Source organism: Hypanus sabinus, chromosome 8 (genome assembly GCF_030144855.1).
Source record: "Hypanus sabinus isolate sHypSab1 chromosome 8, sHypSab1.hap1, whole genome shotgun sequence".
Lineage (NCBI taxonomy): Eukaryota > Metazoa > Chordata > Chondrichthyes > Myliobatiformes > Dasyatidae > Hypanus > Hypanus sabinus.
The window spans coordinates 129231259-129246432 of record NC_082713.1 but is presented as its reverse complement, the minus strand read 5'-3'; the positions used below and the strand labels follow the sequence as shown (position 1 = coordinate 129246432).

Genomic DNA, 15174 nt, shown 5'->3' with positions numbered 1-15174 from the left:
TTAGTACGCAATGCCATGATGACAGTAACATCCAATTTCACTGTTGCCTGACAATTCAAATACCATTCATTCTAGCTCAATAACTAAATCACAACAAACAGAACAGGACAGAGGTCTGGTAAGCATTGCTATCCACATGCAGTTACTTACTGAAGAATCCTTTCTCACTCTTTCTCCAATGCCTCTCTAGAACATTTTTTTTAATTTGTTTTTTTCCCTAATGGAACAATCTACTTATTCCCTATGTGGTGCTCTATTAAAGGCTATCTGAATATCCTTAAACATATCAACCACTACATTTACCTTGCATCTCCCCAGTCTTCACATATATTACCCAATCACTAACAATGGATATTGTGTTTTCTTCTCTGTTAGCACGTAACTTGGCCTTTCATATTGGTAGATAGCAATTATGAATTTTATTGTTTGTTGGTTCTAATTATGTACCTGATTAAATCAGGCGACTGAATAATCCCCTCCACAATGTTGTCACGAATTTTCTGTCGATCATTTTCATGTATGTTGAAAGGCAACATAGCTTCCCCAGGAGGAGCTTCACGATCTGGCCAGTACTGTGTCACCATATTCTTCATGTAGATTGCCGCTATACATTGATTTAAAGAAAAACAAGAAGCTGAGTTTGAAGAATGGATCTACAAACAAAATATTTTTAGTGCGTTAAATTGAAATCAAATGGAAGCGAAAGTCAAAATGGCTGAGTTATTATAAGAATTTGGTCTCACATATAATTTCTTATATTTCAAGTGTTTTTATAATAAGTTGTTACAACAGAATGATTAAGAGCTTTCATGGATCCATATTTTTCACAGTAAACAAGCCAATATGTTTATCACGTTTGCTTTTATAGGTCAGGACAGAGAAGACTAGAATTGGGACATTATGTTGCAACTTTACAAATCACTAGTCCAGCCTCATTTTGGAATTTTGTCACCATATTACTGGAAAGACATAATTGATCTGGAGAGAGTGCAGAGGAGATTCCCCAGGATATTGCATGGATTGGAAAAATTTATTTATGAAGACAGGATGGATAGCCTGGGCTTTGTTCTGTGGAGGAAAGACAGCTCAGGGTTTCCTGATAAAGGTATGTAAGATTTTGAGAGATATCAATTCGGTAAACCACAAAGAATGACTGGTATCTGGAACTCATGTCCACAAAAGCTACTGAATCAGATATTCTTACTACATTTAAGAGGCATTTAGATATATTATAGGAAAGGTATAAAAAGATACAGTCCCAATACAGGCAAATGTGATTGGTGTAGATGAGTAAAACTGTTGGCATGGAAATGGTGGGCAAAAGGCCCAGTCTGTGCTAAAAACTTGGCCGGTGTCTTGCCTAGGCTATTATCTCATGCACTGAGACACTAAATAGACTCAGTCACCTCCATTAGATCAGCCAGTCTGACACTAGACTCTCTAGGAATTCTGAAATGGGGAAGAGACAAGCATTTAGAAGAGGAAAGCATTTATGGAATATTATCAAAATAATATTGAAAAATCCTCTCCACCATCCCTTGGGAATTCTTGACCCATGATCACTCAAGAGGGAAGGAGCACTGAGAACAATCAGACCATGTGCCATCAGGAACAGCCAGAAATCTTGTGAAAAAATTAAAGAAATATATCACCTCCAAACTATCAAACTACCAAGCACCTCCTGCCCCATGCAAGTCTCATATTGGTGTCATCAGTTACCTTGGACCAACAAAAGCAGAGCAACCTTAATTCCAAGAAGAAAAGGTTGCCAAATGGTAGGTTCTTTGTGGTGATCATTTTCAAAATCTCTGTCTTTCTCTCCATTCACCTACATTCCAACAAGAAACCAACACCCCAATGACTAACTACCCCTTGTAGGTAATTGAAGAATGATGCTTAGTCAATCCACAATGCATCCACCCTCCTACTCCTTGGTCTTCTCATATTGTAATATTTTACATTGGGCTCAGCAAAAAAAAATGATGTTCCATTACAGTTTTGCAGTGAAACTAATCCCACAATTATCCTCTTTAAACTCCTTAATATCTCATAAGAAAAGTGGCAGTATGTTTCCTGCTACTACAAGAGTATCCGTTAGCAGAAATAAGTTCTTCTTACAAATTCTTTTGCACTTTGCTGATGTCAATGCACTCTCAGAACAGATCTAATTAAGATCAAATGTTATTGATGGGGCTATAGTGCCTCTGTCACTGGGTTCATTTGATGTAGAGATCAGTAGATTTCTGGATATTAAGAGAATTAAGGGATATGGTGACAGCGAAGGGATATAGTGACTGCGAAAGGCAATGGAACGGAGATAGCAGGTCAGCCATGATCTGGGTAATGGCAGAGTAGATTTGATGATCCATGTGGCCTACTCTTTATTATGTATGTTTTCAGGTTCATATTTTAGGAAAGGGTGCCCCGAACTCACCGGCTTGTCTAACTGGAAATTCAACCTGATCAGATACAATGATTTGAAGTAACGTGGGAGCAAAGTTTATGATCTTGTAAGACTGCAAAAAAAAACAGAAATTAAGTTGTGTAAATGCCAAGTCAATTTTATTACACGGCACCAAAAACAGACACTTCATAAATTAAACATCTTTGAAATAAAAAACTGGATTTTCAAAAAGAAATCTGTGCATCAAATACGGAACAGTTCATCCTGCTTCTTCTTCCAAGGCTATCACAACTTTAATCATTCTTAACTACTTCAGGACTGTTGAGTCCTTCTTTGCAGCTAACAAACAGCAGTGTAACAGACAATATAATAAATAAACAAAATTGCAACTGGTGCAAATCAAAAATATGGTGCATACTGTGGGTGAATGATGAGTTACTAAATTCATTAGCAAGTTCCTTGAACTTGTTGGTCACTAAGACTGGCTGCATTTATGTTTGCAAATAGTAGATACATTCAGAAGGTATCCAACTGAAGTCTGTCAAGTCTACCTTTATGAGAATGAAATTTGAATTTCATACAACAGAATATGTTCATCCCTAGCTGAACTTCATGACCACAGGAGGGAGCAAGTTTTCCAATTGGCATAAGATAACAAGTACCATCCCGCAAGGATCTATATTGGGATGCTAACGCATCAACCTAAAAATTATCAATTTAGAGAATAATACAGAAAGCCATAAATCCAAACTATCCTGTATACAAAGATTGAGAACATTGAGAGAGACGCATGAAATTGCAACAAGATATTAACAATTCGATAAAGTTGTGACAAGTGGAATTATAAGTGAAGCTAAAGCAGTGTTCTCACTTGACTGAAAGAACAATGAAAAAATATTTTCTTGTGAAACATCAAATACGGTGGAGTTCTAAAGAAGCTTAAAGACCCTTGTACATAAATTAATGAAATATCATGAACATATTCACAAAATCATAAAAATTTAGGTTGCAAATACGTACTGCGTTCCCTGAAATTTAGAAGATTAAAAACGAAGTAGCAGAACAAGCTCAAAATGCTGAATAGCATACACAAGTCCTCAAGCTCTACTTACCATCTATAAACTGATTGTCATAGTAATAAGCAAACTCTCATGAGTTTACAACAGAGCATAAGGAAGGCACTCTGATTCTGTATACCCTATTCCAGCAATATTATTGACTGGCTGTGACATGGAGGACAACTGAAAAACCAAGCTCACAGCTACCTGAACTATTCCTCTTCCCACCCTGTCTCTTGCAAAAATACTATCCCCTTCTCACAATTCCTCCGTCTCCGCCGCATCCGCTCTCAGCATGAGGCTTTTCATTCCAGGACGAAGGAGATGTCTTCCTTTTTTAAACAAAGGGGCTTCCCTTCTTCCACCATCCACTCTGCTCTCAAACGCATCTCTCCCATTTCCCGCACATCTGCCCTCACCCCATCCGCCTGCCACCCCACTCAGGATAGGGTTCCCCTTGTCCTCACCTACCACCCCACCAGCCTCCAGGTCCAACGTAAAATTCTCCGTAACTTCCGCCACCTCCAGCAGGATCCCACTACCAAGCACATCTTTCCCTCCCCCTTCCCCCATCCCTTCCCACCGATCTCCCTCCTGGCACTTATCCTTGTAAGCGGAACAAGTGCTACACCTGCCCTTAACACTTCCTCCCTCACCACCATTCAGGGTGCCAGACAGTCCTTCCAGGTGAGGCGATACTTCACCTGTGAATCGGCTGGTGTGGTATACTGTGTCCGGTGCTCCCGGTGTGGCCTTTTATATATTGGTGAGACCCGACACAGACAGGGAGACCGTTTCGCTGAACACCTACGCTCGGTCCGCCAGAGAAAGCAGGATCTCCCAGTGGCCACACATTTTAATTCCACATCCCATTCCCATTCTGATATGTCTATCCATGGCCTCCTCTACTGTCAAGATGAAGCCACACTCAGTTTGGAGGAACACCACCTTATATACCGGATGGATAGCCTCCAACCTGATGGCATGAACATTGACTTCTCTAACTTCCGTTAATGCCCCTCCTCCACTTCTTACCCCATCCCTGACAATATTTAGTTGTTTGTTTTTTTTTTGTCTCTCTCTGCCCATCCCCCTGCCTGTTCTCCATCTCCCTCTGGTGCTCCCCCCTCCCCCTTTCTTTCTCCCGGCCTCCCGCCCCATGATCCTTTCCCTACTCCAGCTCTGTATTCACTTTCGCCAATCATCTTTCCAGCTCTTAGCTTCATTCCACCCCCTCCGGTCTTCTCCTATCATTTCGCATTTCCCCCTCCCCCCACTACTTTCAAATCTCTCAGTATCTCTCCTTTCAGTTAGTCCCGACGAAGGGTCTCGGCCTGAAACGTCGACAGTGCTTCTCCTTATAGATGCTGCCTGGCCTGCTGTGTTCCACCAACATTTTGTGTGTGTTGTTTGAAAAGCCAAGTGTTTGAAATATACAAAAAAATATATTTTATTTATTTTATTTATTTCCAACATCTGCAGATTCACTCGTGTTGTTTGAAATATACCTGTACTTTACATCTTCGCATAGATTCAATAATCAAACTTTGCAATTTAACTAGATTTATACTCTCTAATAATAAATATATTAATGTAATAATCAGTTTTATTTCTATTGGATTAAAGAATATAGTTAAATAAATATTATTTTGAAATTACATCACAGTTTACTGAGCCTGAAAAATCATCAACTTGAGAGATTCTGCAATTGCTGGTAGTTCACAGTAACACACACTAAATGCTGGAGAAACTCAGCAGATCAGGCAGCACCTATGGAAATGAATAAACAATCAATGCTTCAGGTCCTTAATCAGGAAATGTCAACTGCTCATTTGTTTCCATAGATACTGCTTGACCTGCTGAGTTCCTCTAGCACAGGGGTCAGCAACCTTTACCACTGAAAGAGCCACTTGGACCCGTTTCCCACAGAAAAGAAAACACTGGGAGCCGCAAAACCCGTTTGACATTTAAAATGAAATAACACTGCATACAACGTTTTTTTTGCCTTTATGCTATGTATAAACAAACTATAATGTGTTGCATTTATGAAATTGATGAACTCCTGCAGAGAAAACGAAATTACATTTCTGCATGCAACAAAAACATTTTGAACTCCGAAAAAAAGACGTTGGGTTGAAGGTTACTTTTAAGTAAAATACTCAACGTCTATTTGAGTCCTTCTTGTATTTATGAAAAACGCCAAACTTAAATTTGCCGCCAGCAGCAAACCAAAAATAACATCAGCCAGCTGTCAGCCTGAAAAATAAAAGGACTATTTCACTGAACAATGAAAAAATATGAATATACATAAAATAATAGGTAATTAAAATATTTATCATACTTGGTTAATGGGATTTCTGCTCCTGGACCTCAGCGCACAGCGTCTGCACATCAGGGCTGTATGACGTCACCTTCATCTTTACACAGGATCGCAAGCTGTCATCTGTGAGGCGTGCGCGATGTTTGTTTTTAATAAAGTTCATGTTGGAGAACACCTGCTCACATACATATGTGGATCCAAAGATCGACAGGACTCCAAGCGCATACTTTTTCATGTTTACATAAATGTCGGGCATAGCATTCCATGTTTCGAACACAAGTTTGTCCGGTTTTGGAAGGTTTTCAATATCACTCCATTTGTGATTCTGAGCAAGAACGGCCTTCTGACGGGCAACATCTTCAAGGTCTGCTGTCAAGCGTCTAAACTTGGACACCCATATGTCTTTGTCGGCTATGTCAGCCAGTTCCATCTCAAGATCAGGTTGACTCACACCTGCCAATGCAGTCGTATTCAGTAGGGAAGGATCGATGCTTAAGGGAGTGACCGGGAAGGATAATGTGTTTTTTTCCTCTCTGAACTCACAGAAGCGTTTCCCAAACGATGTTTGCATTGCGATGATTGCAGAATGTAAATACTCCGAAATTATCATGTCGTGACCTTGTTTGAACTCTCTCAAATTGGGGAAGTGAGACAAAGTGCCTTTCTGTAAATCTCTGGCAAGCACTGTCAACTTGCGCTCGAATGCCAAAACATCCTCCAACATGTGCAGGGCTGTGCGTCCTTTCCCCTGAAGAGCTGTGTTCAGCGTGTTCAGGTGCGCTGTCATGTCTACCATGAAGTGTAGCTTTTCCAGCCACTCTGGCTGTTCCAGCTCAGGAAAGGTGAGCCCTTTGCTGCCCAGGAAAGTTTTCACTTCTTCCAGACACGCGACAAAGCGTTTCAGCACCTCCCCTTTGGACAGCCACCGGACTTTGTTGTGCAGCAGGAGATCAGAATATGCGCTTTCCATCTCGTCCAGTAACAAACGGAATTGACGGTGATTTAAACTTTTTGCCATTATTTTATTGACAATCTGAATGACAACATCCATTACTTCTGTGCATTCCGGAGGAAATGTTTGAGCGCACAGTGCCTCTTGGTGCAAGATGCAGTGAAAAGTCAGCAGCTTTCTGTCCAGCGACTTCTGCAGTAAAGCCACAAATCCCTTGTGCGTTCCCGTCATATTCGGAGCCCCATCAGTAGCTACTGACACCAGATGGGTGGTCTTTATTCCTTTGGCTCTTAAACAATTCAAGACAGCCTCACAGATGTCCTCCCCCCATGTTTGGTCTTTTAGAGGTATCAACTCAATCAGTTCTTCCTGTGGCCCGGCAGAGTTTACATACCGGCAGAACAACGCTATTTGTTCAATATCACCTTTGTCTTTAGACTCGTCACAGGCAATCGAGTAGGCCACAGCTGAATTGATGTCTTTAATTTGCTGTCTTGTGATGTCTTCTGCCATTTTTATGGTTCTGTCTTTGACAGTCTTTGCAGAGAGGGGCATATCCCTGATTTTCTGCACAATTTCACTCTTGTTTTTAAAGTCCGTGAATAGATGTTCTGAAATCTTAATGAAAGATTCTTTTATATATTCACCATCTGTAAACTGCTTCCCGTGCCTGACTATTTCCTGAGCGGCAATATAACTGGCGTATGTCGTTGATTTTCCAGACTTCATCCATTTCTGGAAATGATTTTTGCTCAGATCAACCTTCCGCATCAGTTCCGAAACGGCTTTTTTTCTCTCATCTCCATCCGGATATTTTTGAGCAAAGGCTGCGTGTTTACTCTGGAAATGCCTTGCGACATTTGACTTTTTGTTGTTTGCTAGTTTCTCATTGCATATTAAGCATACCGGTAAACCAGTCTCGTCAACAGTGAAAGCAAATGAATCTGTCCACGTATCATTAAACGTTCTGTTTTCTTCAGTCACTTTTCTTTTTTTAGAATTCTCCATAGTTGGCTTACCTTGGATCGAAAAATTAAAGAAATCGCGCACTGGCGGGTGTCAGGTATTGGCAGTGGTGACGTATATTAATAGCGATAAAAACACGTTGTAGCGGTGTGCTCACGCAGTCAGTAAACTGCAGTCGAATAACTTTATTCGAACTAAACAGCCTTGCTTTTAAGCCTCCCTCAACCCAGCCCCCATGGACGCAGATGCTGCAAAAGACGCGTACTCACAAACCCCCGTAGGCTATCTCCCTTAGCCGGAATGCTGGCTAATTGTGAGCCGTTTCGGATGTGCCAGGAAATGTGTCGCCACACTTAGATTGTACAAGATCACCATAATCTTCAAATTTAGAATTACATTTCAAAAGCTAACAAACTAACATAAAATACATTTTAATTAAACACTGACCAATTATTTCCCAAAGCCACAGGGAGCCGCAGCACAGAGGTGAAAGAGCCACAAATGGCTCGGGAGCCGCAGGTTGCCGACCCCCGCTCTAGCATTTTGAGTGTGTTACTGAGTCTGATTAATTATTACAGTCTTGAATTACTTTTCTCTAATGTTATTTCTTTTAGTATATGATTGACTCTTTTGGAAACAACCTGAATAGTCCTCAGCCTTGACATCATACTTGCACATCTGATGGACAAGTAATTATTATGTGCATGTTGCTGCATTCATTCAGCAAAAAATATCTTTTGATGAAAAGTGAAAATGCACTGTTAACGACTCAAACCCTGAAATATGTGTCTAATTTGCATCCAGTGGCTTTGGACTGGAGACCGACTGAAAAAATGCAGTGGTCATCATTTTGGGTAAGAGAAGAACTAAGACCTCTGCTTAAATTATCCACTTTCCTGCTGCACCAGGAAAATCTAAGTATTCCCCAACCTGCCTCAATTTCTCTCCATTGCTGTTGATTCAAGTTGGCATCTAATCATGCTGAAATAGTCCCAATACTTACAACATACCCTGGCACTTTACTGAATGAACATTTTTAAATTTAAATCAGGGTGGGAAATGCTTGCAAGCTACACAATCAAAGTGATAATAGAACAAGTAGATAATAGAATGGCGACTCCTTTACTTGCATCTTCGAAAAAAGCTCTATTTCCATCTCTAATATCTCTATTTTTCTCTTTCAGGGTTCTTTTGAAGACCGTGACCTGGAGTTACACACTTACTTCGGTTCTTTGCAGGAATGGGACCAGCTCTCGGGGTTTCACGACTGGCCATTATTCAATATGCCAAGGATGCAACCTAAAGGCTGATTTATACTTGTGCATACAGGCTATGCTGCAGCCTATGCTGTAACCCTGATTTTCACTTCTTCGTTGCTCTACACCGTAGCGAGCATGAGTTGGTGTGAGCCAAAACACTAGTTGGCAGTGGGGTTTCTTTGTCACTGTGTTGAGTTTCTTCATGAGAGATATGGATGAGGAAATGCATTTCAAACATTTTCGTGTGTTGGCAGGTAGATTTGACAATTTGGTTCATTTTTTTCGCATCGGTGTACGCACAGCCTACAGACATGGTGGTGAAGAAGCAACCAGAAACGCATAGGAGGAAATGCCATGCTACCAAACAGACCAATCACAGTTGTTGCGGTCTGCGTTGCCGTGACGCGTGAGTAACTTTTCTGGTGAGGAGCACATCATGCTACAGCATAGGGTACAGTGTAAGTATGGCGTAGGTATGTGTTACCTAGGGCGTCGATGCGACACACAAGTATAAATCAGCTTTAAGAGATCAGTTTGTCTTCGGCGTTCTGGGATCTCCTGGCTCTGGAGACTGGTGGACTGAGGGACCGTTTCTGGGCAACCATGGGAGATGGAAAATCTCCGCTGTGTGCCCAGAGAACTGAGATCTTTGGGGACAGAGCTGGGAAAAAGCAACACAACGGACTTCTATCATAGTAAATCAGCGAGTCGTTTGTTATGTCTCCCCTCTTGCTGTGAAAAGGAGACACCCCTTTCTCCCTTATTAGGGAGAGAGAGAGAGAGAGAGAGAGAGAGAAAGCCTGTAATATGTTGAATACTGGGTGAACGAGTAGTTTTTGGGGTACTACAAGTTTGTGCCTTTGCTGTTGCTTTGTTGCACGCTTGAGTGCTCAGCGTTGGATGCCGATGCTTTTATTTTGCTGGTGGGGGAGGGGGGGATCGTTGCTTTGCTGCTGCTTACGTGTGGGAGGGGGGAGCTGGGGGGGCTGTGGGGTTCTAACATTTAACTATCATACATTCTTTGGGGCACCCCTCTGTTTTTGTGGATGGTTGTGAGAAAAAAGCATTTCAGGATGTATGTTGTATACATTTCTCTGACACTAAATGTACCTTTGAAAGTAATGATTCTAACCTCAGTGTATAACATAGTGCTGGCTGGGAGTCTAAGCTCTGAGAGGTTGCAGAGAAGCTCCAGTGTGATTTGGGCAGTTGAGGGAGTGTTCAAATGCATAGCAAATTTAATACAATGTGCATAAAGATGTAATGCTGAAGCCAAGATGTATAATTAGAACAACAATAAACTGGTAAAGAATGATGCAATAGGACTTGTAGTTTTTGTACAGCAGTTTATGAAAATATTAACATGGAGATGCAACAGGCAACCAAGTAAGCAAATGATATGTTGGCATTCATTACAACAGGATTAAAGGAGCCATAGTGAGACACACAATAAGTTTCGTGTGCGGTTTTGGTTTCTTTATCTGAGGAAGGATGTTCTTACTGAGAAGGAAACACAACAAAGCTTCACCAAACCAATTCCTGGAATGGCATCAGTTGTATCTATAATTCCTAGAAGTCAGAAGAAAGAGAAGAAATCTCACAGAAACCCACAAAATTCTAACAGGACTCTCAAGTCCATATGCCCAAGAAAGTGGGAGGGTGAGGAGGGGGGATTCAATACTGGGGGTCACAGCCAAGGATAAGCAGTAAATAGTGTAAAACTGTAATGAGAAATTTCCTCATCACAGTGGTTAATGAGAAGAATTTTCTACCACAGAAACTGAAGCCATTAAATATTTTCATGAAAGACTAAGTTATCAGATCTAATAAGAATAAGAGATAGGATGTGGGAGTGAAAACAGAAGTGGTACTGTCTGGATTACCAGCTGGGATCATAATAAATGACAGAACAGGCATAAGAGACCAAATGGCTTACTCCTACTCCTAATTTCTATGTTCTATTTCCAACTGAAAATGAATGGGTTTGATCTAGAATTCAATCTTTGGCCAATATCCACATACCTTGTACAGAAACATTAAGATCTAGTGTATCACACTAACTTCAGGCAGCTGACTTGAAAGGTACCCTATCTTCCCTGAGAAGGGAAGGTAGGATTACCCACTCTGTATTATTTTAGAAATGTTTCCTTCAAAGACCAAAGTAAATTTATTATCAAGGTACATATACGACACCAGATACAACCATGAGATTCCCTTTCTTGTGGGTATATTTAATAAGTACATAAAACAGTAATAATCATAATGGAATCAATGACATTCTGCTCCAATTATTTGCTCAATCAGTGTATAAATAAATAAGCAATAAATATTGAGAACATAAGATGAAGAATCCTTGAAAGTGAGTCCATAGGTTGTTGGAACATTTGAATGATGGGGCAAGTGGAATTGAGAGAAGTTATCCCTTTGGTTCAAGAGCCTGATGGTTGAGGGGTAACAACTGTTCCTGAAACTGGTGGTGAGAGTCCTGAGGCCCTTGTACCTTTTTCCTGGTGGTAGCAGTGAGGAGAGAGCATGATCTAGGAGGTGGGGTCCCTGATGATGTATGCTGCTTTCTGCAACAATGCCTCATGTAGATGTACTCAATGGTTAGGAGGCCTTTACCCACAATGGACTGGGCCATATCCACTACATTTTGTAGGATTGTCCATTCAAAGACATTGGTGTTTCCATACCAGGCTATGATGCAGCGAGCCAATATACTCTCCACCCCACATCTATAGAAGCTTGTCAAAGTTTTAGAAGTCGTGTCAAATCTTTGCAAACTTCTAAGGAAGTAAAGGCACTGCTGTGCTTTTCTCATAATTGTATTTACATTTTTGGCCCAGATCAGGTCCTCCAAAATGATAACACAGAGGATTTTAAAGTTGCTGACCTTCTCCACCTTTGATCTTCCAATAAAGACTGGCTTATGGACCACTGGTTTCCTCCTGCTGAAGTCAATAATCAGCTCCTTGGTATGTTGACATTGAGTAAGAGGTTGTTAGTGTGGCACCACTCAGTCATATTTTCAATCTCCCCCCTATATACTGATTTGTTACTACCTTTGATTTGGCCAATGGTGGCAGCACTTGAATATGACATTGGAGCTGTGCTTAGCCACACAGTCAGTGAGTAGAGCAGGGGGCTAAGCACACAACCTTGTGGTGCACCTCTGCTGATGGAGATTGTGTTGCCAATCTGAACTGACTGAGGCCTGCTAGTGAGGAAATCGAAGATACAGTTGCAGAAGGAGTTATTGAGGCCAAGTTTCTTGAAGCTTATTGATTAGTTTTGAGAATCAAATGCCAAGCTGTAGATATAGAGCATCCTGATGTATGCACCTTTGCTGTCCAGGTGTTCAAGGCTTGAGTGGAACCAATGAGATTGCAACTGATGTGGACATGTTGCTCCAGCAGGCAAAATGGACTGGATTCAAGTCACTTCTCAGGCAGGAGTTGATATGTTTCATTACCAACCTCTCAAAACACTTCATCACTTTGAATATAAGTGCTATGGAGGTTGAGGCAGGTTATCACGCCCTTCTTAGACATTGATACAAGTGAAGTCTGTTTGAAGCAAATGGGTACCTCAGTCTGCCAAAGCAAGAGGTTAAAGATCTCAGTGAAAGTTCCAGCCAGTTGATCAGCACAAGCTTTAAAATACTTGGCCAGGTTTACAGTCTGGACTGGATACTTTTCATGGGTTTGCACATCGGTCTCAGAGACTGAAATCACAGGATCATTGGGGCCTGTGGGAGATCATGATGGTTCCTCCATATTTTAAAGTTCCAAGCAAGCATAGAAGGCATTGCACTCATCTGGAAGCAAAGGCCTGTTGTTGTCTATGTCATTTGATTTTACTTTATAAGAGGTGATAGCATTTGAGTCCTGCCACAACTGTTGACTACCTTCATTGATTCAAACTTAGTCCAGAGTTGCCACTTTAGCCATAAGATGGCTTTCTGGAGATCGTATCTGAACCTATTGTAACTTTCCTGGTCACCGGGCTTGAATGTCTCTGACCTAGCCCTCAGCAGACTGTGGATCTTATGGTTCATCCAGAGCTTCTGTTTGGGGAAAACTGAATGATTTTGTGGGGTCACACTCATTTACAACTGTTTTAATAAATTCAGTGGCAACCATGGTATATTCATTCAGATCCACAGATGAGTTCTTGAATACAGCCTCATCCACCGAATTGAAGAAATCCTGTAACCACTGTCTCCTATGACTACCTATTTGTTCTAATATTTGAAACTTTATTGGTTAGCCCCTGCCTGTATGCAAGTAGGAAAGGATAGCCAATTAATCACAGTTACTGAAATGTGTTCTGGGCATGGAACAGCAGGCATTTCTTATCTAAGTGTAATAGTGGTCTAGTGTGTTGGGACTTCTGATGCTATAGGTTATATGCTGCTGACAATTGAGCAGGGTTTTCTTCAGACAAGTATGGTTGAAGTCCCTGACTATGATTTGAAATGCATTGGGGTGGATTGTTTCTAGTTTTGAGACAACATCATGCAGTATCTCAAGTGTTTGATTATAGTCAGTCACTGGTTATGGAGAAGCCCCTAAGTAAATAGAATGGACAGCATTTGACCATTAGGTGTTCAAAGTTGGGGGATCACCAGTTTGACAAAACAGCCACATCGGAGCACCACAAAGAGTTTATCATGAAACACACATTTCCACCATTTGCCTTTCTTTGTACCATCAAAGATGGTTCCTTTAGGTCGTCATAGCCAGGGAATGTAATGAGGTAAGCCTCCACTAACTATTAACTGCTCTCAATAGTGTATGCCTCAAAGTACAACCAAGTATAACTCCTGGTCTTTACATGTGGCTTAGCTACTCAGCCCGGCAGAACCAATTCTACTGACAGGAGAAGGGGCAAAGATGGGTTACTGGTGCCTTAAAGCCAGTTGCTTTGGGCAGCTAGGGCTCGTGAGCCATTGTGGACAGCTCATCTGGGAGAAAGAGAACTCTGAACTCAAACCTCCGCTGCCTTGCAGCTAAACGCACTCATGGCAACTCCTACAACAGCACTGGTGCAAAACTGTATCAGTCTGCCATTCCTTTGGATTCATCACACGTGCAGAGAGGAGGAACCTGCTGCATGGGCAACAGCTGGTTCTCCATATCAAATTGCCCTAGCTTGCATATCACGTAGACAACTTGGACAAAATATCCATGGTCAACACCTACTAACTGAAACCTTCAATAAAGATCTAGAAACAAACTGAAAGATGCTCAAGATGATGTTAGAGAGAGAAGACTCTGTGTGCAGCTCCGAAGGGAATCATCAAATATTTCTGTTTCGGACTACTATAGCTGAAATCTACAGTCACAGTTATAGGTACGATACTTCAGTTATCAATATTGTTTCAAGATGCTTTTTAAAAAATCTATCGATCTTCAAATTCAGCAGATTCTAAACTGCAGATCACCAAGTAGTGAGTATGGTTTCCCTTCAAAAACAAAATCAACGGGCTAGATCACAATAAAAATGGAAACACAGGGCCCCAAGGTTCCCATTCCCTTCCATACTCCAGGCTAATGTACAGTCTCTGGTAAATAAAACTGAAGACTTCCCAGCAAGATTGCAGTATCAGAGGGACATCATTGTCTACTGTTTACTTGGCTTTTCCCCAGCACTCTAGACATAGCGCTTCTTCAGCTTGAGGGCTCCAACTTCCACTGCATGGAACAGACAAAGACATCAGATAGAGGCAGAGGCAGTGGCATGTGCTACATGATTAACTCATCATGACGGATCTGTCTCAGTCCTCTCCTCCAACCTGGAACATCAATAGCAGTCAAGTGTCATCCATCCAAGCTGTCATCCTAGTTGCAGTGTACATTCCACCCCTGACCACTGTCAATTGTGTTCAGGAAAGTTTCCTTAATCAGTACATAGAAGTCCTAACAAGAATGTGGGCGATTTTGATCTCTTATTAGCAAATAAGACGGGGCAGGTGACAGACACTTGTGTCTAGTGATCTTAGTGCCATTAGTTTCAAAGGAAATATAGAAAAGATAGGTCTGGTCTTCAGGGTGAGATTCTAAATTGGAGAAAAGCCAATTTTGATAGTATCAGAAAGGATTGGGCAAGTGTGGACTGGGACAGGTTGTTTCCCAGCATAGGTGTACTTAGAAGTGGGAGGCCTTCAAAAGTGAGATTTTGAGAGTACAAAGATTGAATAAAAGATAAAGATA

The 15174-nt window shown here is 41.3% G+C and overlaps 1 protein-coding gene across 4 annotated transcripts in view; it reads right to left on the bottom strand.

Moving 5' to 3' along the window:
• The window catches only part of ipo8 (importin 8), a 111021-nt gene that overhangs the window by 66407 nt on the left and 29440 nt on the right, over nucleotides 1–15174 (bottom strand). For 2 of the 4 annotated variants that reach the window (XM_059977823.1, XM_059977824.1), the window contains 2 exons: nucleotides 2435–2516; nucleotides 448–604 (listed from right to left, as the gene is read on the bottom strand). In XM_059977823.1, the coding sequence (XP_059833806.1) occupies nucleotides 448–604; nucleotides 2435–2516 (239 nt within the window). Of the gene's footprint in view, nucleotides 1–447; nucleotides 605–2434; nucleotides 2517–15174 lie in introns of those variants that run through there. The other 2 variants (XM_059977825.1, XM_059977826.1) reach the window with 2 other exon arrangements.